We start from the raw sequence: 24,087 nt of genomic DNA on the forward strand, positions 1-24,087 counted from the left end.
CGTTTTTTGTATATTTAATAAAATGTACTTCATCTTTGAAATAATGTATTTCAATATCATCACCATATTTTGTAGTTCAGTTCGTTATGCAAATGTCAAAAGTTTTTTTTTTTTCTAACATGTACGGCCGTATTCACCAAACCGGTTGCTAAACAACGGACCGTTCAATCAATGATCCAACGAAAGATCATCAACCAATGATCAATGGTATGCACAAACGTTAGTTTTACGATCAAGCAAAAGGTGACGCTGATATAGACAGCTTTTCCTGCGGTTTAGTTCCGATTGTGGATCTTCATTGGTCCAAATATGTCACATGATTATCGCCTGAAAGTTGGTGCCTAAAAATGTTATTGTTATTATACACTTGCTATTTTTTTCGTTCATAGATTTACAAGAAATCAAATCTTCATTTACAATGAATCAATTTCACTGTCTAGTGACAATCCCATAGAAATGCTTGTATGGTATCACCTAGGCTGTTTTTTTAGTTTTTTTTATTGTTTCTCTGATTTGATTTATTAAGCAAGTAGGCTGAAAATTTTCACAGCATTCTGTTTTTTAAATTAATATCTATAGTTTCCTAATGAAATTAAGTTTTTATCTGATTATTTAATTTCTGAAAAAAAATTAAAGAATTTTATTAATTTAAAGTAATTTATGCCCTTTGTCTATGAGAATATCCAAATAAGAAGTTCAACTGTAATATAATTTAATAATTAATTTGCAATAAGTATAATTTAAAATCAATCAAAATTGTGCATGAAAATGAGAAAATTTAATGAAAACCAATATCTATTTAAACAAAGCAAATAATATATAATATATTTACTATTCAAAAGAAGAGAGTTTATTAGTGTCTCATATCTAAAACTTTTGTAAAATTTTGAAGTTTATTTGAATGAGTAAACAATTGTTGACTTGAAAATATATAGTTCTGATAAATATGAATAAGAGTGATATTAATTATGGTTATTTTAGAGTCAATATCTTTTATATAAAATATATGCATGATTCATGAATAGTAAACAACCAGATCTTTATGAAAATTCTGTACAAAAAATACTTTAAAAAATCGATCCATTTTTACTTCATGAAACTTAATTTTACTAATACCAATATGACATTATAGGTCATTTTAATTTAAGAAGTTAACATTTAATTATTAAAATAAAATAATAGAACCAATATAAATATTTGCTACATAGATATCAACAAATTCTTTTAAAATCATAAAAGAATTAAATCTTTAAAAAATATTAAAAATAAACTGCTTTCAATCAATGATAAATTAAAAAAAAAGGAAAACATTTTTACACTATAACAACAACAGAGAGGAAAAACATTCCACATAAAACGAAAATATCATACTGACCACAAAAAAATGTTTGAAAGATGTGAATGAAACTTTCACATTAAAATAAACATATATCAAAATATACAACAACATTTTATTTCAAAATATGCAATATATACAAATGTTCTGCTTATAAAAAAACTTTAAAATGCATCAAAACACCGCTTACAATTTTTCGCCCACATGGTACAAATGAAAAACATTTTATGATTTCATACAAAGCTCTATTGCAAACATGTAAATTTCAGATGTATTCAAAGTGAGAAGCATAAGAAACACAACAAGCAAATATTTATTACTAAGATATGCATACACAAAAAACTTTTCTCAATATATTTTACTCAAAAATCATAGCAAAAAATACAACAAAAAATTACACTTCTAATATCAGTTAAATTATTAAAAAATAGAAAACTGTTTTTTAAAAGAAACACTTGCAATAAAACAGATAATTATAAATTTTATCATATAGTTTTTCAAAAACATTTTCTCATTATGACCCAACATATGAAATGAAAAACATGGCTTTACACTTAATACAACATTTTACAGTTAAAATATCTCAACAATAAAATGAAAAAAAAAAAATCAAGGTTTACAGACGACGTACTTTTTTCAGTTTTAATTCATAGTTCAAAGTACTATATCTTACTGGTGTCTGCTTACAATTTGTGATATTAGCATCATGAATTATACCATCTTTTCCAGTCACACATTCGCCAACTTTTGGTAAAACATTTGAAATATTTAATTTTTCACCATATTCCTCCAATTTGGAAACAAGCTCTTGAACAAACCAACTGCTGCTACCATTCCTGAAACTGACAAATCTGGGAATATAAAAGATAATTATATGATCAATACAACAGGAAATTGGAAATAAATATTCATTCATAACATAATTCAAATAACAAAAGTATGGTTTGTAATTTATAATTAATTTTTAAATTATTTAACATTTTTTCTCTCATAAATTCTGCCATAGTTAGATGGGTTGCAAATGTAATAACAAAAAGAAGTTCATTTTTACAAATTTTCTTGAAGGTTACAGAGACTACAGAATGGTCCTAAGTACATTAATTTTCACACATTACATTGACTTTAAATTTCAGTATCAAATGAGCATCACGATATCCGACTTAGAAAAAGATTTTCCATTTTTGTAGAAAAATAATAGTAACAAGTACTTGGATCGAATAAGATTTGTGTCTTGAACCTAATATCATATTATTGTTTCAACTAAGTTGGTTAGTTAGTTTTAGTTCAAGCAGATCAAATATCCATAAGACAAAATACTCCTTGTCATTCAATTAGTTTTTTCAGTTTCATATACAGACAGAGAATCATACAACTGATATTGTGCAATGGTTTTAGCAAGTCAAAAAACTACAGAGAATCATACAATTGACAATGCCCAACAGTTTATGTAAATCAAAACTACAATACAAAAGTTCTGATCCTATTGGATCAAAGCAAACAAATTTTACAGGAAAACTAAATTCCATTAAAATAATTTATTTTCAAAGATTTATATATTCACAACTCATATGTAAATTGATGAAACTCGCTTCAAGTAATACGAGAATGTCTTTTGTAAGTTATTAGATAATTTGAGGTATTGACATATGTAGAAAATTTTAAAAACTCTTGGTGTATAGTAATGAAAGCAAGCCACAGTGAAAAATAAAAACACACGTCAAACGATTATTTTATGTTTTGAAACTTTAAAAGCCTTAGCAGCTTTAAAATTGTCTTGAAAAAGTAAACTGATTTTTTTTAAAAAGAAAATGTTAACATTTAACACTATTTTTTTAAATATGAAACTGATTTACTGTGTTACGTCTTTAATTAAAACTCATACAATATTCGTCTGGCATGCATAAACACGATGATTAAACTTCGCTTAGACACAAAAATCATTTAAACAAATGTCTGCTTTCAATTCTTGGATAGCATACATTTCCTGAATTTGAGTATTTCTTTGGATGAATTGGAGATTCAGACTTAACAAATTTTAGCATAGTAATGAATTACTGCATGCAATATTAATCATTTAACTGGTACTCAACAAGTATAACAGAAAAAAATATATATCAAAATTCTGCAAATACAATTTGTATTTTCATGAAAAATTAATCTACTTTTTAATGAAAAATGCTAAAAATTCAAGTTTTAGAAATAAGTTAATTGAGCAAACCGAAACATTTTTATCTTAATAGTCACTGCAGTAAGTATTAAAAAATATAATTTGGGAAATGAATGTAGAGTAAAAAATAATCAAGAAAAAACCGTCAATGAGTTATGGAAACAATCCCTTCCTTAATTATTGAGATACTTACTTACCCTTCAATAGATGAATTAAACATTAAAACATCAGAGCGAAGTGCAACATTTTTAGAAAGCCCTGAAGCTTGGGGTTCTAGTATTTGGACTTCTGGAGAAGAGGAGGGAATAAAAGTACGACCAAGACAGCCTGAAAAATAAATTAAGGTTTTCAATTTGCACTTTAGGAAATTGAATGAAAAACTTCAGCTCACAAAGAAGGATAAAACTTTGCTTTCATACATTGTAGTCCCATTTTTTAAATTTGGAAGAAAACACCCTCTACCCCACCCCCTTTTTTTAATGCATATATTACAGAACACAATAGAAAAAAAAGCTGTCATTAAAAATACACTGGAAAATTTTGGACTAATTAATTTCAAATTTTACTGATTAATAAATAAACAGATGAAACACTGGTAGAAACACACAACTTTCTTTTCCAATAAAAGAAATACAATTTTAAATGCTTCAATAAGTGCTTCTCTTTCTAGAAACAAGTTAATTATAAATGATACTAAAAATAAATGCCAAATTCATAAATATATTACTTAATATAAAACTCTTAAATAGCTTTTCCTCAAATGATGTTCATAAATAATCTGAAATATAAAGAAAAATTGCAGAAGATTATATGAAAAATAATTAAATATTTTTTATAAATTAAAACCTATGTTTCCATAAAAAAAATAATATATAATGCTATTAATGTTGTCACTCCTGTTCAATGAAAATATCAGATATTTTAAATAATATCACCAATTTGCTATTTGCAATTTTCATTAAATTTTGTCATTTTTTTTAATTATAATTAACAAATTACAAAAAATATATATTTCGGCGATTTTTAAAATTGTTTGATGCTATTGATATTTTAGCTTTCATTAAAAAATAAAGACAGACAATAAGAGGATTTTATGAATAATAAAGTATTTTTATGTTGAAAAAAATATTATAAATATTTTTAATGCATTTATTTAGATGCCATTTAGTCATGTTCTAATATTAAAAATATTTTTATTTCCTACATTTGAAATCAACAAAACCTAACTATAGCTCATATTATATGCAGTAATTGTAATATGATAAGTTTTAAATTCTTAAAATTTTACAAAAAAATAATGAAACACCAGAAATATTTTAATAAAGGTTTTAGGACAACTGATATTTTTTAAAAATAAAAACACCAGAAATTTTTTTTATTCTGAGCAACATTGGGTAAAATCATACATACATATTCATCGAACAAAATACACGAAACATATTTTAGCAGATGTGTGACAGGGAAGAAGAAACGTTTGAAATTTTAAAACTTCGATTTATTCCATACCGGGAGGCATAATTTATATACAATAATAAGTTATAAGAGATATGTCAGTCTATATATCGCGACACAAGAGCAGAAGAGTAAAAAAGAGAGCGAAATTTTCTCCTTCGATACTTTTTACAATGAGATTTTGATAAGGATTTTTTTGACACATGTTGATTAAGGATAGGGAAATTTAGGTATCTATAAACGAATGTGCTAAGCATTATGGATTTTTATGCCTTCATTTAAAGCGTGAGAAAATGCAGCATTAAGCACTTTTATACAGCGCATATTGAATGTATTTAAATAAAAAGTGGAATTGGATCAGGAAATAAGAGAACAATTTAGAATGTTATTATAAGTTATTATGGTTTAAATTAGGATAAAAATGTGGAAATAAATTAGGATTTAAATTAGATTAAGAGATATCAATAAAAAAAAATCTGCTGGTGATGGAAAATTTCAGATAACCAATAGCAAAGTACGATTGGTTTAGAAAATAGACAAAACATTATAAAAATCCATAGAATTTGTAAATTTTACCATAACACATTTTGTAGCAGTGAAATTTGATATGATATACAAAAATATCCTCACTGTAAGCAAATAACAAAATGAACCAAGTAGATATAATCTAAAATATGCATTGAAAAATCTCAAACGTAATTTTTAATTGAGGGATGACAATTTTATTATTTCTTCACTTCCAGTAGAAGTGAGCTTTGAATTTTAAGAATCATAATTAGCTAGCCACTCAGGAAATAATTTGCTAAAATTAATTATCCATCAACAATGACGAACAAAAGAAAAATAATATGGGTTGATGAATACTTTTTCCTGCTAATATTTCTACGAAAACAGAATGAAATTATCTTGGGATTACACAGTTTAAAGACTTACCGGTCTGAATTCCACGACCCTGGCATGCTTGTACAAAGAAAAGCTTTGGTTTCCCCGCCAAAGTTACACATTTATTAGCAATCAAATCAACTAAAGTAGTCAACTTATTTGATATACCATCTTTGGCAACAACAACTCCTAAAAAGACAAGTTATCAGTATTTTAACAAGTAAAATAACAAATGCTACAGAATATTTTTGTTTTGAGAACTAACATAACTTTTAGCATAATGAAGTCTTTAAAAAAAAAGCACTTTCTTTAACACATCAATAACATCACATATTTTAATACTCATTTATTATTTTAGAAGTGTTACATCCATACTTGTAGATATCTTTTCTTCCTTTAATTAAAATAATATAAATTTCAATGAAATAAACTATTTGTTTTCCTACACTTTAATCTTACAGTTAAACTAGTTCAATATTTTATTTATAAAGCAGTAAGACACCTTAGGAAATTGCAATTTCTGCAAAGATTTGTTTAAAATGCCATCAATGCTGGAATCAGACTCACAAGCGCATTAAAATCAAGTTATACATAGAAAATATATTGGATTTTGTGGCAAGAAGATATTACAAAAATAATGATCAAATTTACAGAGAATATATAATGACTTATTTAAGCATGCTTGTTATTTATAGAGTTAAAAGTCAACAATGAATCGTAATTAATTACTTTAAAACGTATTTCAGCATGTTCTACCTTATATATTTCACAATTTGAGTTTTATTTTAATGTAAAAATAAATACATATATAGTAAGTGATATTATTAATTTAAACAAAAGTGTATCATGATTATTTTTGCGAGTTCTATTGTTGTTGTGTGTTTTTTGTACAGTAATTTATTCTGTAAATCCAATTAGCAGATTTAAAATGAATTCTTTAAAATATTACCAACATGCATATCAAGTATAGAATGCTCTACAAACACATTTTAATAACAAAAAAACATTACAAGGAATAAGTAAAATAAAAATGCACAAAAAAGGAGAAATCACCTTCATCTCCATGAGACAAGTAACAAGCTACAAAGGCATCATAATTAGAATGATTCATTTCTGACAATTTCAGAAACACTTGGTATACCTCTGCAGCAGTTAAATCAGTATGTATCTCAATTTTAAACCCAAAGGTTTCCCACAGTTTTTTCAAGGCATCTAAAAGATAATAAAAGAATTGACTCTTTAGGAGCAATAAAATTCGCTAAGAATAAGATGATTGGAATCAAAATTTTTATTAAATTACTATAAATTATTATAGAAATAAGAATTCACAGCAGCCATCAAGAAACGATAGAAACACGTTTTGTTTGGCTTCTATTAAATTATTTCTTAGAACACAAGTTAAATATCTTATATTGCCAATAGTATATGCAGTGGAGACTCCATATAACGAAAATCTTCATGAATTGAACATTTCTCTGGAATCTTAGATTTTCAAAAGAAAGAAGAAGAAAAAAAAAAAAAAAAAAAAAGAAAAAAAAAAGCTTGATGCATATTAAATAAAATTTTAATACGTAGAACAAAACTTCTTGCATAAAAAAAACTAAGCATACCTATTTCAATCAAAAAGTGACTACTGATTTTGTTCATAAGAAAAAATATAAATTAAATAATTGCTTCAATGGTTCTCACAGCAATTCTGGGAAAAGCAGAAGTCGCATACAAAAAAACAATTAACAATTGCAAGTTAGTCAAATGTTACCCTTAGCTTCTGTTCTCTCTACTAACTCGGTGCGAGATAATTACTTTATACTCAGTTTAGCTTCAGATTTATTATAGTTAAAATAAGTTCGACAGCAAGCTGAGAAATAAAGACAGTAAATCAGCTTGAAATTTCTTGAAATACAGTATTGATAATTTTGAAAAATCCTGATTCAGTTATTAGAAAGTTTGAGGGGACTGAAAACTATTTAAAATCGTAATAACAGAATCTTAACTATTTAAGTCTTATTTAAAAAAACTGATAATGCAATATAGACATGGGTAAAAGTGATATGAAACAAGAACATGCTTGTGACTCGACCACTCATTAAGGATAAAGTGACTAAATATGCAGAAAATTTGGGAAATTCCAATTTTAAAACCACTTTCTGGATGGCTCAATAGCGATAAGTCATTCAAGAAAAAGCAACATGAGATAAAAGTGCTTACTTTCAGGAATGCAATGTTCTCAATGGCAAATATTACTTAAAACTATTTTAAAAGAATAGATGTCTGATGCTATTTTAACATGGATTAAACTGGTGTTTAATAGTAATGTCTGCCCAATAAAATTCTTGCTTTCACAGATAAATATTTTGGAAGGAAACGAAGCTTAGATCGAAAAATATATGTCTGGTAAACAAAAGTCCTCAGGACATGAAAAAGTAAATATCCATATTGTTTAAGTGAGGGGAAAAAAACCGTTATTGTGATTTTAACAAGTAATTATGGATGACTGGAGAAATCGTGAAGGTTTGGGTAACTAACTTTGATAAAAGAATAATCACACACAAAAAGAAAATTGTCGCTTTTTCCGTGGCCAACTGTTTACGATGCTAGTTCAATTGAACGAAAATTGGCAAACATTAATTAATTGGCAGCCTAATAAAAATGCTAACATAAATATATGAACCAAGAGGTAATTTAAGATTCAAAAATTCATTAATGAAAACAAATCTTTACGAACTTGGATCTTTGCAATTGAAAACAATGAATACGTAGAAAATTAATATATCTTCAATTATGCACAACCACGTTATTGAATATATGGGAGAATAGAATTTCAACAACTATGATAGAAAAAAAAACTGCTTTGTTAAAAGTGTTTTGATAGAAAATATTTTCGAAGAAAAAAAAGATGAAGAGCATATAGATATCAAATAAACTTGATAGGATACAACTTGCTTCCAAGATGCATAGTTGAATTTTATTTTTAAAAAAATAAGCACTTTATCAAAACTTTTAAAGCTCCTTTAGAGAAAAATAAGAAAGAACATTAACACAGTATTTTTAATTACAGAATTATGTGTTACAATGAAATGAACTAAGTTGGCAAGTAACTAAATATCCAATTTCATAAAATATAAACACCTTATCACCAGTAATTGATGAATATTTTTAATCAATATTGAAACTACATTATTTAGAATGCTTCTTTTATGCAAGTTTCATTTGAAAAATCTTATTAAAGCATTTTTATTGCATTCCTAAAATTATTATATAACAGTATAGTTAGTAATATCAAGAAAGCATACATTCCGTTACTTCATTACCATTTCAATTCCTTGAAAGGAGGAAAAAAAGTTACAATATAAGAAAACAAAGCTTGGACATAAAAATCATGCTAATTTCATTAATTATGTAAGTAAAAATTTGCCTTTTTTTTTCAGAAAATTTTTCTAAACTCGCTCAATTTTTTCTCACTAACAGCTTTATTCAACTCATTAGAATTTTGTTCCAAATGAAAAATCTCTAGCTTGGACAAGTGCATTAGCTTTAAATTCAATTCCAGCAATTTTCTTTTCTAAAAGGAATTTCATTTTCTGTGAAGACATCAATAAATCGGATTTTGACTTTCTTTACATCATTTGCAGCTATTTCTTTAGCCATTTGTTCCTCTGAAAATATGCGATATTTGGAATGGGTTGATGTTAATAATATTTTCAATTGTTAGGTAATATTTAATGAGCAGATTCTGTCATTCTATTTTAAATGGTCTATTATATGTTGTGAAACACGATATTTCATTGAAAGTTTCCACTTCAACACTTTTATCAATGTTGAATACTCTTATCAAATGCTGGGTCACAAGAAATAATAATAATAATAATTTTCAAAACTCTTCGCAGTTTTGTAAATTTATTGTCTTCAAATAAAGGATGAAAAAAAACTCATCCAGTCTCATTTTCCTGACATTTAAATTCTTTAAATTGAGTAAAGATCATTTGGCTATCTATACTCCATGAAATAAATCCACTAACTCCGTGAGAATAGCATCACCCTGATTTTCATCTTTATATCTTTTAGATGAAAGAACATGGTATGTTCCATTTTTTTCCCACTTTTTCCCACATCTATTAGTTTTTTCTGCCAAAACAACATTTTTTTTACTGATGTATAATTTATTACAGATCTATGCATTATAAAATCCAACATTTTTAAAGCAAGCTACAGACAATTATGTTTGAAAAGCATGTTAATTTAGCAGATATTTCTTTTGAGGAATGTAAAGCTTTCAATAATTTGTCCCCTCATACACCTGCACTCATTTAATCAATTGCAAAACACTATGCATTTTTAGAAAAATTAAATTGGTTTTAACTATTTAGAGAAGAAATAATTTAACCTGAAAATTTTCCGGTCAAAACTTTTAAACAATGCCATCATTGTTTTCCTAGCTTATGAAAATCATATGCATAAAAAGGCAAAAGTGAGTCATCGATACATTTAAAAATTGGTTTAATACATTTTGCAATGCATGTGAAGTCAGTGGAATTACTTTTCCCAAAGCTTTCTAGAACACTCACAAATAAAAGTTTTACCAACCCTCCTTCCTGCATAAAAATTAGGGATATTGGGAAGAACAGGAATATCAGAATCCAGCACATGACTGTTTTGTGCTTTGCAATATAGTAAAAAACATTTTGGAAGCTCTATGCTAGGTTAACTTAAATCAAAATTTGCCATAGAGTTACAGTTTTTATAGAAAGATTAATTACCAAATTTCCTTTATTTTAGTTGTTGCATTTTTGAGTTATCTAGTTTGTATGTATGCGAATGCACAGGACGACAGATGGTCTACTCTTTGACGGATTTGGTTCAAAAGTTGATAACGGTCTATATTTTCTATGACAAACTACGCATCAAATTTTAACAAAGTGGCCTTTTATGTTTAGAAATTATCATCTTCATTTGCACTCGGATAGACAGGACATAAGAAATTAAAAAAAACTGTCATTATATTTCATTCAAAATTTGATAGACATTTGAAAATTTGGTGTTAGGGCAGCAAAACAAATCTCATCTGTCTAACTCTCGGCGTTTTAGTTATTGTGTTCAAAGACAAATATACATAATTCCAAAACACTGTTTTTAGAAGTTTTGAATCATGGAGATTGGGCAAAATTCAGAGCTTGAATTTTTTTTTGAAATTACAAATTGTTTTTCTTTGAATACTTCGTATAACAGAAAGTAAAAAATGAAATTTATTGTCATTAATTTTAGATATTTTGGGCAAGAGTAAAATAATCTACAACAAATTTTGAAGGAGTCTGAACGTTTTGCTGATTTTTTTTTTTTTTTTTGGAAGCTTTGGAAGAATGTGCTGAAAAAGTACTTGGAAGTGCACTTTTGAAAGTACACAGTGAATTAGACATTTTGCAGATGCATAGTTAAAAAGTTCTTAAAACCTTTTTTGCACAAAAATATTTAAATAATTTTCTATTGCTGATTTATTAAATGATGTCGATATAAAATTAACAAAAGTTCTACAAAAAAATAACCATTACAAGGAAGCACACAACAGTGAGCTAAAGTCACTTTTAAAAACCAATGCAAGTAGTTTTACATGAATACATACAATTATACCTAAGCAGAAGCAATTTTCTTCTCTATCTAAGCAAGCAAAGGTTGATAATGGAGTCAAATAAGTGAAAGAAACATATGTTCTCTACACTATTATTATTTCCCTAAATTGAGATAAAATCTTTTCCACTGGCTTTCAGAATTCAATGAGACCTGTTGAGAGATGAAATATTAGACACAACAAAAGAAATTCAGTCACCCAAACAGTCATGTCCAGAGTACCTCAATAATGCTGCGAATCCACCCACCCCTTTCAGAAAGAAAAACACTTTAAATACTCTTATGTAAGTACCATTAAAAATATGGAGATTTTAAAGACTTTCAATGACGCTGCAAACTCTGGCTTCATTAGAACAAACAAATAATAAATTTGATTAATTATTAGAAGGGATGAGGATTAAAATATAGCTAATCATCCTGCTGATCAGGACATACTGGATAAATATTCTGATGATGATGAAACCAAAGATAATCATGACCATGAAAATGAATTAATAGAAAATGCAGCTGGGGAACAAGTAATGGAAGCATTCAAAACTGTCACACAGGACTTAAAATTTATTCCCAATTATCACAACAATACCTTTTACAAGAAAAAAGCATTATTTTGAAACTACTTTGGAAAAAAATTATGTTTAAAAAAAGTTACGGTCTACATGATCAATAAAATAAGTAAATTAGTTCCGATTTTTTCATATGAACACAAATATTTTATTACAGTATCAGTAATTTTATAAAACTGCACATTTTTTTAAAAAAATTAAAATTTTTTAATCAATATAAAAATTAACTATCAATGTTTGTTTTCAGTAAGAAAATATTGAAAAATTCCCAAAATGTTTTTTAATATATTGAAATTTCTACATACTGAATTTTTTCGTCCCTTTTGATTATGAAAATTCGGCTGTTTCTAATGCAACTAAATACAGCAGAAACTTTTCAATAAACAATTTTCAAAAATTTCTGATCTCAAAAATGTAAAATATATAATAGGTGCCATTCAGAGGGCATATATAGCCAAAGAATTATTTTGTGCTTTATATTAATATATTGGTACATAATAGCTAAATCAAGAATATATAAATTTAAAGGTCCAGAAACAAATATCTAAAAAAAAAAAAAAAAAATTCTGTTCAAAGATGTTCTTTAAAAAATAGTCATCTATCTGAATATACTTTATTTTTTGCTTTGTTTAAATCATTATAAAAAAAATTATTAAAAAAGGTCATTATGCATTATCTTATAAATGATGAAGTCTAATGAGCCAAGAAATTGCATCTAAGTATCATTTTAAAATTTTAAAACCTGATTTCCAATTTTATTTTACACAAATGTTTGAAGGTTATTTTGACACAAGTATTATATTGCAATAGGTTTACAGCTTTGAAAAATATATATTCCAATATCCCAAATGGTATCATCATTAAGAAATACATATCATAAAAAGCAAGTAAAACAAACTTGTTTTGATATTTTTTTGAAAAAAAATAATAGGATGATGACTAACACCTTCCAATAACCAAACCTGTATTTCAAGCACCTTCAAAAGAATTTTCAAAAAATTAATCTGCTAAAACAAAACAAATTTCTATGAGAACAAATTCTTATTAAAAACTTTAAACATGCAAAGACATTGAAAGATAATATTTGCATGAAATGAAACATTAGTTATATGCAGTGCAATACCTTATGGATATTTTGTATAATAAGACCAAAGAAAAACTTCTTAAACCGACAGTAAAACATACATTTTTAAAAGAGACAGCTAATAATACATTTATAGCTGCTTTAGTGTATATATACACTCATGTCCAAAATTAAGGTCCAAATATAAAATCTGTGAAAACTGATGAATTATTCACTGTATTGCCACGTAATTTGGCACAGAGATACAATGGGAGAAAGAATATAGCAACATAATATGGAAAAGATTTGATTGAGAATTAAGAAATAGGACATATCAAAAAGTGTTAAATCGTGAATCAGATATAAATAATTTATCTCAGAGAAAAGCCCTGTCTACTATGGAGTGTGACCATCGCATACTGCAATAAAAACCTCACAATGAGCTCTCATATTGTTTATGAGGATGTCATTAAATACCACCTATTCTTTCAAAACGGCTTTTAACTTCTGGAGGATCTTGAGAAAAGGAGGGAGTTGAGCGGTGCAATGGCTCTTCCTAGACAATCCCATGCATGTTCAGCAAGACAGCAATCCGGATACATCAAGGGCTAAACGGCGAATATCCTCTTCCAAAAAAAATCATTCAACAATCTGAGCTTTGTGTGGCCACGCATTATCGTTCTTAAAATTGAAGTTCGGACCAGTAGCATCCGGGAAGAACCTCACATAGGCTTCAAGGACCTCATCGCTACAGTGATGTGCGGTGACAATACCCGCATCAAAAACGAGCAGTGTTGTACGACTGCCCAACATTATGCCGTCCCAGACTCGGATCCCTTTGCCACCAAATCTGCCATTTTTTTTTTTTTTTTTTTTTTTTACGTAGGACGATAGGGAGCTCCTAGTTATCTCCAGAATCACTCTGTGTGATGAACCTCGAGGGCCAGTCCAAACGTCGAATATCCTATTCCTCAAGAAAATCATCAACGATCTGGGCTCTGTGTGGACGTGCGTTTTCGTCCATAAACATGAAGTCTGGGCCAAAAGCACTCCGGAACAACCTCGCATTGGCTTCAAGGATCTCATCCCTATCACGATGTGCATTGACAGTACCCGCATCGAAGACGTGCAGTGGTGTACGACTGCCCAACGTTATGCCACCCCAGACAAGGATTCCTCGGCCACCAAATCTGTCGATTTCTTTTACGTAATAGGGATGATAGCGAGCTCCTCGCTCTCTCCAGATGAAGATTCGACAAGTGTCACTCTGTGTGGTAATTCTCGACTCTTCTCTGAAAAGAACACTTCCCCCATTCTAGCTGTGTCCAAGATTGATGTGTTGGGCACCGCAAACCCGGGCTTTTCTGTTGGATGCAGTCAAAGAGAAACACGACAGGAGCCGGGCGTAAAGGGCCTTCTCTGTTAGACGTCTATATACTGTTTGTATGGAAATTCTTATTTCAGGCGCAGCGGCAAGGTCACAAGCAAGATGAGGAGCCGTTGTGAACCTATGTCATCGTGTGCTTAGTGCCAAGTAGCGATCCTGTGCAGCTGTGACGACACCTGCACAGGATCGTTACTTGTTTGGACTTGATTCCACGATTTGGATATCACTTTCGGTACCGCTTGTAACCATCTAGCCACTTCCGCTGGCGATTGACCAGCTTTAACTTGCCAAAGGCTCCCCATCTCAAGGAATCATCTAAACGATTATGAGAACTCAATCTCGCTGCAAACAGGCTATCTTGTTTGTTTCAATGCAATATTCACAAAAGTGCAAGCAAAAATCCCACATACTTAAACGGTCTATTTCCAATAATTCTGCAAAAATTAACATTTAACAACTCATTTTACTAAACCGAAGGTTTAAATTATATTACCAGTTCTTCAAAAAATATAAATTCTATCAATTTTACTGGCAGCAAATAAGAATTACTCAGAAAAACATGTTTGTAACCTTAATTTTGGACATGAACGTATATATATATAGATAAATACGAGAGTTGGAACTTTAATAGTGGCAAATACTTATTTAAATGGAATGCAAAAGTGATTCATGTCACCATGTTTTACAGTCCTTCAATATAGTCACCAGCATTGTGTACAACCCGTTTCCAACGATGTGTAAGTCGCAAAACACCTATAACAGCGCTTGTTCTGTTGATAGTTCGAATGGACCGGTCTATTGCTGCAAGAATCTCTGGAACAGTTTTGAAGCGAATACCACGAAATGATTCCTTCATTTTAGGAACTGAGTCAAAGTCACAAGGACTTAGATCTGGGGAGTATGGTGGATGGTAAAATACTTCCCAGCCCCATCGATGAAGCAAATCAGCCCCAGCTTGCGCTCCCTGCGGCAGAGCATTGTCAAGCAAAATGATAGGGACATTCTGCAAAAAGTGTCGCCGTTTTTTTCTAAAAGCTGGTCTGAGATGGTGCTCCAAAAATGATCAGTAATACTGCGCATTGACAGTCTGCTGTAGGGGAACAGTATGTATTACGATGACACCATCACAGTCGTACACGAGACTTACGTACACGTCAGCATAACTTTCCCATTTCTGGGGTTCTGAAGAAATTTCGAATTTCGTGGTGACCCGTAATGACGCCATTCGTTTGTTTGGCGTTTCAATTTTGGCTGGTACGAACTGACCCAAGTCTCATCCAGCGTAATGATACGGCGTAAAAAAGCCTCTCCTTCGTGCTCATAGCGCTCCAGATGGGTGCAAGCAGCATCGTATCGTAGCCATTTCTGCATTTCCGTCAAATGATGAGAACCCATCGTGAAGCAATTTTTCTCATGCCCAAGCGTTCCTTCAGAATGTGCAGCACAGTCGTATGCGCAAATTCTGTTTGTCGAGCCAACTCACGAATGATTTGGCATCGATCACTGTCCATTAGTGCGGCAACAGCATGCACTTCTGCTTCGCTGACACTAGGACGATCAGGTCGATTCATGAGTGCCACATTTTTGGCGTCCTTCATTGAAGGCTTTTACCCATCTTGCAACAGTTCTCTAAGGCAAAGCAGATTCCCCGCAAGCCTCTTGAAGCCCTAGATGGCATTGTCGTGCTGTACGACCTCTGGCACATTCAATTTTTATCCAACTTCGTTGTTATTGTTTTGAAAACAGCCTGGTAATACTTAAGACTGCAAGCTAATACAAGGATCAGTTCTTCGCGTCACTCCACATGCGCGTGAAGTAGGAAGGACGAGTCTTTTTACTGAGAGCTAAGGTAGGTATGTAGTTAACGTGTGGTATAAGCGACATTCTTTGGTTTTGTTGTGTGGCGTTTTTAGAGCAATGTTGCCACTATTAAAGTTCCAACCACCGTATATAAAAATAGATATAGTAGATTGTCAAAAATCAAATAATGATTTATGAAATTGAAGGCTATCTTTAGACTCATTCTGTAAAATTTCCATTTTAAAGTATATATATTTTTTATTTGTTCCATGAGAAACAAAAAAATAATGCAAGTATCATTTTAGTTCGTTAGTGGAAGTTTTCTGTTGTTATTATTAATAACTGCTAAAGAAATATTCTTATCTTATGACATTTCCTAACAATTACAATATACTTTTTTTTTTTTTACAGCTTCCAATAATGCTATTTTTCAGTGCCTTATTGAGCTAATCTGTCTTCTTCAAGCAATGGTATGCGTACAGAATGAATTTTAAGATTGAATACTCCATATATTATTAAATGCATTTAAAAATTTCAAAACAAACCTGTATCAGCATAACTTTGTGGCCTTTCTTTTAATTCGGGCACATCAAATTTCACATGATTAAAAATAACAGCAATTCCACAATGAGCCGTTTTAGTTGGCCTCCTGAGAGGATAGTATTTCAAGCTTGAACCTTAATAATAAAAAGATAATTAGAGATAAAAACAAACAGTTTCATTACATTTCCATACACGTTATTTCTAATTTTCAAAGTAATTTGCAAATGCTGCATTTTTTAAATTAGAAATGTTCAAGAGTTATTCTATTTTATACATCTGTATACAAACTATGAATTTACCTATCAATATATCGACACAATAAAAGCTAATTTCTCAAAAAATACAAAATATGCTATCTATATATAGCATAAAAAGCAAAGGAAACTAAATATTTAAAGGTAAATTTAACACCGATACTTTTATATAGGAATAATTTTTATAATTTATACACATCTTGGTGGCTTTTAATCTCAACTATATATATAAATATATAAAGGATCAAAACAAAATCATTCTTACCCCCAAGATTGGTTTAATGTTGAACATTGAATATGTCAACAAATTTCAAAGTAACTTAACAAGACAATCATTTTATAATTAAAATCCACAATTTGTCCAAAATAATGGCTAAAAGGAAATATGATAATTGATTTCCAACTGATATACCGATTTTAAACAATTGTTAAGACTAAATTGGGATGATAGACAGAAGTAATGATCAGGCATTACACAGTCAGAACAAAACACACAAACAAAAACAGATAATAACATCAAGAAGCAGAATAAGTATAGTTAATAACATAATAAACTGAATAAATTTGTAAAAAAAAAAAGTGTTTGAGATATCAAGCATATTATAAAATTATTACAAAAAAGAAAATTATTCCGAAAACGCTGAAATACATCGTGTCTGAATGACCAAAAAAAGATTTTCTATCATGAGATACACTTATTTTCAAAATTTTTATTCAAATCAGTCCTAGTTCCTCGCTGTTGAATAGTCTACATAAGACTTTTTTAGAAGACTTAAATATAATTCTAGTTGCAACCAAGTGATACGTCAATTTTGCTAAAACCATGCTCTTAATATTGAAACATATCAAACAAAAAAATCATTTGGGCGATGTACTGTGAATAAGTCTATAAGACTCAATAACAAATAAAGATGCTTTATTTTACATAAAAACACAAATTCATAGTAGCAAAAACACAGATGAAGTGCATGCAAGTACATACGAAGCACATGCCGTAAATAGGTAATAAACAACTGTAACATCACAAAGCTCTCTGAGAAAATCCGTAGATCAATACTCTAAAAAAAATAGCCAAATGATTCAACTCCCTATTGACTATCAAAAGTGGACCTCTATTTTTGTAGCTTCCGTGTCAGGGCATCAAATGTTCTAGAGATATCATATCTTCACCTCTAATCGATATATCGCTAAAATTCCAACAGTTTCAGAAGTTTTTATTTTTGTTGCCAAGTGCGGGGTTCATTGAATCGGAATTCATTCAACATCCTTAAGAGTTAATTGTAACATTTAAGAAAAAGAGTGAGAAATAGTAGTACCAGATGATAGCCTAGATTATCTATAAAACCCCAAGTACCAGGAAAACTGAGCTAAGATTGGCAGTTTTTTTTTTTTTTTTTTTTTGTGAGAAAATGTTCAGATATCAATCACATACTGATCACATATGAATATTTTTCAATCTTACCTACATATGAACTGGTCATTTAAATAAATAAATACAAAAACATGAAGGCATTTAGTTTAACATGTTATTCAAAACAATACGCTATATTACAGTATTCATTTTACAGTTTGCCTATCATTATTTATATTTTTGAACTTGCACTCAGTTTTTATAGAGAAATTGGGCACTATATGGCAATTTCAGCATGATAGCAGATAGAAAATATTCTAATTGTTAGTGATAAAAAAATGTTTTGTGTGTGTGTGTGTGTGTAAATAAAATTATAAATACATAAGTAAAAAATAAAGCAAAAAGCATGACTCGAATCGATAACCTGCAACACACGAGTCGGCCATGATTTCTGATCACTATATTGCACTGCTCACACTTCGAAACGGAGATTGAATAAATTACTTATTCTAATAGTTATAAAAAAAAATGTGTGTGTGTGTGTGTGTGTAAAATCCCATTTTTTGAGTAAAGACACCTATTTATATAAACTTAAAAAAGCAAACCCCTATCTAAATATAAAATTTGATCCCAATCATTAAAGCCGTTTCTGAGAATATATATATATATATATACACACACATACACAAAAATAGCATGTTTAAAGATATAAGACATTAATAGATGCCATTTGTATAACAAAAAGTATCTAAACCTTTAAACATTTACTCACATTCAAACTTTTACTTATATATCACCTTTAATTAAATAATTTTATTCAAACTGATTTTAAAAAATTTTCACTCCCTTTCTTTCTTTTAGCTTCCTAAGAAAATATATCACCATTTCAGCTACAAACAAAATTAGAGATTTTTATTATTTGTTTTTAGCCTTTTATTACATATATTAAACTTAAATCTGTCTTTAACCAGTTGAGATGCTTACATTAAAAAAGTGAAGTTAAACTATTTCCTTTTAGCAATCACTTCAGTGTTTTATGCCAATTACCGAGAATTTTTACATATGCTAGATTGTCAGATTTTAGAGATATATTACTAATACTATTAAATAGACTGATATTTTTGGGGGCAAAACGATTTAACTAGTGTTACAGCGATAATAAAATTTACTAGAAACTTCAAAAGACATTCACAAAAAATACATAGGATATTGATTTTTAAAAAAATATGTACCTTTATAAGAAGTAATCATTTCCGAACAGCTTGGATGTAAAGATTTGAAAATATTAGACAATTTGCTTTGCCAGTTACGTTCATCAAGTTCACCTTTTACAAATGCCAAGCATAACAATTCTTCAGCGCAGCAAACATTTAAATTAAAATGCTCCAGAAACAACTTTTCCTTCAGATAGTTGACCTCACCATTTTCAAGCTGCTCACATACAGTATATAAAAACTTCCTGTAAAAAGTTTAGATGCACTTCTATGAAAATATAAATATAACATCATCTTTCTATTTTAATATTTTCAAATTATAAATAAAAGATCTAAATAATTACTGTCAAAATAAGGAAAATACTTCAAAGAACAAACAAACAAACAAAATCCAATTTAAATTATCATTTCTTAAAATAGGATATATATATGTAATGATATTTTAATTCTAATTTCAATTTAATCAATTTCCAAGATTTTATCCCATAGTAACTTCATTCTAAAATATTCTCCTATTTCGTGATCCAATTCCACTTTCTCTATTTAATTAATTCAAGAGAAGCTTTATAAAATTGCTGAATCAGCTAAACGCTGACACATTCACATGCTCAGTGCGAAGGGATAAAAAACTGTCCAGTAAGCACATTCTTTTTATAAGATCCCTGTGTTTCCTATACATGTGATTGACATGCATCAGAAATCCCTATCAGAATCTTAATAATATATTGGCACTGTGAAGAATTATTTTCACTATCAAAATCTCAGGTTATATAAGACGAGGAATAATTTATTTCGCTCTTCTTCCCCACTTCTGCTTTTATGCTGCGCTCTGGTGGACGTTGCCTTGTCCGCGCCTTCTTGTAAATAATCATGCCCGCTTCTTCAAAATGAAATAAAACGACGTCACAAAATCAAAAGAATCTCCACTGTCTTCAAACTGCATTCTGCTTCAAATAAATAATGCTTATATATATATATATATATATATATATATATATATATATATATATATATATATATATATATATAATTAAACTATTCAATAATTATTAAATGAAGAACCTTATAAAAAAAATTAATACTGATTTAGTCTAAAGTACGAGTTGATTAAGAAAAGAGAAGCAAAATATTAAATGCAATTAAACTTAATTGAAGAGACTGATTGACAATGGTAATTTCAAAATACTTTATCAATAAACTATTTAATATCTAGTATTTCATTTCAAAATAACAGTTTATATATAAAATACATAATAAAGAAAAAATTTCTATATTTATAATTTTTAAATGTAACAGAGCCAGTAATTAGAATTCATCAGTTATTCCATGCACAGTACACATTCAATAAAATTAAGAAATAATATTTTTATGTATTAATTCAATTTTCTACCAGTAATATACATAAAAATGAGCAACATCTTTTGTTTGGTTTTAAAATAAATTATTAAAGCTTCTAATCAAGCTAATTTAAATACTAAAGACAACTTTCACTTCTATTGGGTTTCTTTTTAAAATAAAAGTTTTCTAATCTATATTTATCTCTAATTTTACATTTGAGAATATAGCATAAAAAAGTTTATGATTTAAAATCAAATTGAATATTAATGAAATTGAAGATCAACAATAGAAACTAGTATAAATCAGAACTAAAATGTTCAGTAACATAAATTTAATTTTAAAAAGGTCTTTGTCTTCCCTTAGGCATCTCTATACTATCTAAAATGTCATTAAAAATAATATGAATATTATTTTAAACAAATAATAGAGATGATTCAAGTGAATGCATACTAACACATCAAACATAATTGAACATTTCACCAAATTATGCATTGATAAATAATGGTGCAATGTTATAATCTTTTTTCCTCTGAAGTATGTGCAATGAATTCCAAAATTAAATAAGTTCCATACATTTCTCATATAGCATGAGAACACAAATTCAACTTTATTGATATCCATTTACTCTTAGTAACAAAATAGCAGACATGCTCTAATATTTGCTAACATAGTACACTCTTAGTACTGTCATTTTACCAATTCCACCTAAAGCAAACTACAATCAAAATGTAATTGGAAACATTAAAGGAAAAAGATGCACTGCATGCAAATTTCAGTGACCTAAATGCAATATAAACAACATTAAATGATATTTTGATTTAGCATACAGAGTATGAATTTTCATTTTCATCACATAGTATAATTTGTTTTATAAGTTGGTATATTTTTTAAATATTCTGTTTAATAAACACAGACTTCATTATAAAACAGCAATTTCAAAAAAAAAAAAAAAAAAAAAGTTCTACTAAGTTGATGCCTTTATTACTTCAGAAGCACTCTGACAAATTAGCAAGAGTTATATTTTATAATTAATAAGATTCTTACCATAGGGAACTTAGCTGAGTGAAAGTTTCTTCATCCCGCTCAAAATCATGGCGACATGTTCCTAAAAGTTTCAGCAAATCATATTTTTGCATTGTTCCAAATATCTCTATCAACAATGCATCTTTAAAAATAAATTCATAATATATAGTAAGAAATTTATGCTTCAAATAATCCCCTTCTTTCTTAACCAAGAATAAAAAATCTTCCCTTTTAATTTTAACATCAATCAACAGGAAGAATAATGATTTGTAATCATCAGGTGTTAATTTGTCCAAAATAGGATCCAGTACATGCTCTGGCTGCCTAGTAATTTCATTAAAAGTATATGGGATAGCATCAACTTCTACAGCAGATGCAGCCATTATGGTTGTCAGGGGTGTACCTATGAAAGAAATAAGATTTAAGAATAGGATGTAACAATACTTAACATAAATTGAAAAAACAAACAAAGAAATTAAATATCAGTTTGAAACCATCTATTTTTAACTTATCTTTTGAATAATTTTCCAATTTTATCAAATCTATCATGAAGAATACATTTTGTGATATTTTGATACAGAATAAAGTACAAGCATTTTTGTATCTATATACGATAAAAGCATGAAACTCATTTTGCAATTTCATTCTGAAACATTTATTTTAATTTGGCATCTTATATAACCTGATTACAAACTTCCTTCTATGCAAAACAGAGATGAAAATAAAATAAACTTCAAGCAAGTTACATATATAAATTTCTGCTTCGTTAGGATATTTATTTTTGATTTATAGCCCACATACCAATAATGGATGAAATTACCTTTATAGAAGAAAGTATCAAGCTAGATAAGATTCAGAATAAAGAGCTTTAACTTAATACAATATATATATTTATATATAGAGAGAGAAGTAAAACAGGTAAATTACAAGAGAGATTTATATAAGTAATTTGGAAACTAATTTCACAAATCATATCGAAATTTTTTTATTAAGTTTTAATAATTGCTGACACCAATATTTATAAAAAAAGTATTCACTTTCTCTTAATCTTTGAATGTTAATGTTGTTTATTGTTTTATCCTTTCTTTGGTAACATTCAGTTATTTTGATTACGGTTTAAAGTTTAATCTATTTTGAAATACTGTTATATAGTATGAAAACAAAACTTAAAAACACTTTTGATTTATTAAACTACAAACCAGTGTTGAATAAATCATGTTTTCACATACCCTTTGAATACTTTTTAGGTATTGCAAATTCAAAAGTAAAAAAGTTCAGAGAATTGGTTTTTCAGGTTATAAAATAGTAACTTAGAACAGTAATGAGGAGTCTGCCAGTAATAAAAAAAAAAAAAACAAAAAACAAAAAAAAAAACAGAAAATAAAAACTAAACTTAAAACAAAAGTAAGTATAATATTTAAAGCAGAAACATTAGTATTTTTAGTATATATGTTATGGTTGTTTTTATTCTTATATGCAAATTAAATACATGAGTCATTTTTTAAAGAAAAAGTAAATATACAATTTATATTTAAAATAAAAATGAAGACACTTTTGAAAAAAAAGGAGAAAAACATAATATGTCTACATATATAATGTTAAAACATTGTAAATTAAGAGCAAATACACAATCAGTTTAAGGAAAAAATGTGATTTAAAAAAAAATTAATAGTAAAAAAGCTTTTGCCATCACTATCCCCCCCAAAAAAATAAAGCTTTGACTTCGAATAAACAATAATACAGACAAAGTATGTAACCACTTATAAAACAGGTAGTTTTAAAAATTCAGTTTCAGAACTCAATATAAAATTCTTAATTTTAAAATCTCGAGATAGTACAAAAACAAAAAGAGTTTTCTTACCGTTGTTACAAGTCCAATCTACGATTATTATACAAAAAAAATTCTACCCATCTAAATTATTTTACATTCTAATTTACCTAATTCAATGAAAAGTTTCAGTTCGACTTCAGAACATGTAAAGTTTACTTTTCATTTCCCCTGAAACAGATGATAGAAGCGTGCCTCACCAGCGTCGAATGTAATGTTAATATTAAAATTATTTGACTACAAATAAATCTGTAAATAATTCTA

General features: G+C 28.5%; 1 protein-coding gene across 2 annotated transcripts; it reads right to left on the minus strand.

The window, feature by feature from the left end:
- Positions 1-1,431: 1,431 nt before the first annotated feature.
- LOC129960772 (caspase-8-like) lies at positions 1,432-23,995 on the minus strand. Of its 2 annotated transcripts, none has more exons than XM_056074401.1 (8): positions 23,857-23,995; positions 22,017-22,398; positions 19,653-19,879; positions 16,818-16,949; positions 6,891-7,049; positions 5,889-6,026; positions 3,701-3,830; positions 1,432-2,187 (listed from the first exon to the last, which is right to left on the minus strand). In XM_056074401.1, exons 2-8 carry the CDS (start codon positions 22,376-22,378, stop codon positions 1,953-1,955), a joined length of 1,383 nt encoding a protein of 460 aa, XP_055930376.1. In that variant the 5' UTR covers positions 22,379-22,398; positions 23,857-23,995; the 3' UTR covers positions 1,432-1,952. The 2 variants fall into 2 exon arrangements, with proteins under 2 accessions (XP_055930376.1, XP_055930377.1); XM_056074402.1 differs by having other exon boundaries at positions 2,052-2,187; positions 3,697-3,830.
- Positions 23,996-24,087: the final 92 nt, after the last annotated feature.

The sequence above is a fragment of the Argiope bruennichi genome, chromosome X2 (assembly GCF_947563725.1).
Source record: "Argiope bruennichi chromosome X2, qqArgBrue1.1, whole genome shotgun sequence".
In the NCBI taxonomy this organism is placed as follows: Eukaryota; Metazoa; Arthropoda; class Arachnida; order Araneae; family Araneidae; genus Argiope; species Argiope bruennichi.

Coding starts and splice junctions, on each gene's coding strand:
- LOC129960772 (XM_056074401.1), bottom strand. CDS start 22,378: ATGGCTGCATCTGCTGTAGAAGTTGATGCTATCCCATATACTTTTAAT. Junction 7,050..16,817: donor ACAAAGTTATGCTGATACAG/GTTTGTTTTGAA, acceptor ATTATCTTTTAG/ATGCCTTGAAAAAACTGTGG. Junction 2,188..3,700: donor TTTAATTCATCTATTGAAGG/GTAAGTAAGTAT, acceptor TTATATTCCCAG/ATTTGTCAGTTTCAGGAATG.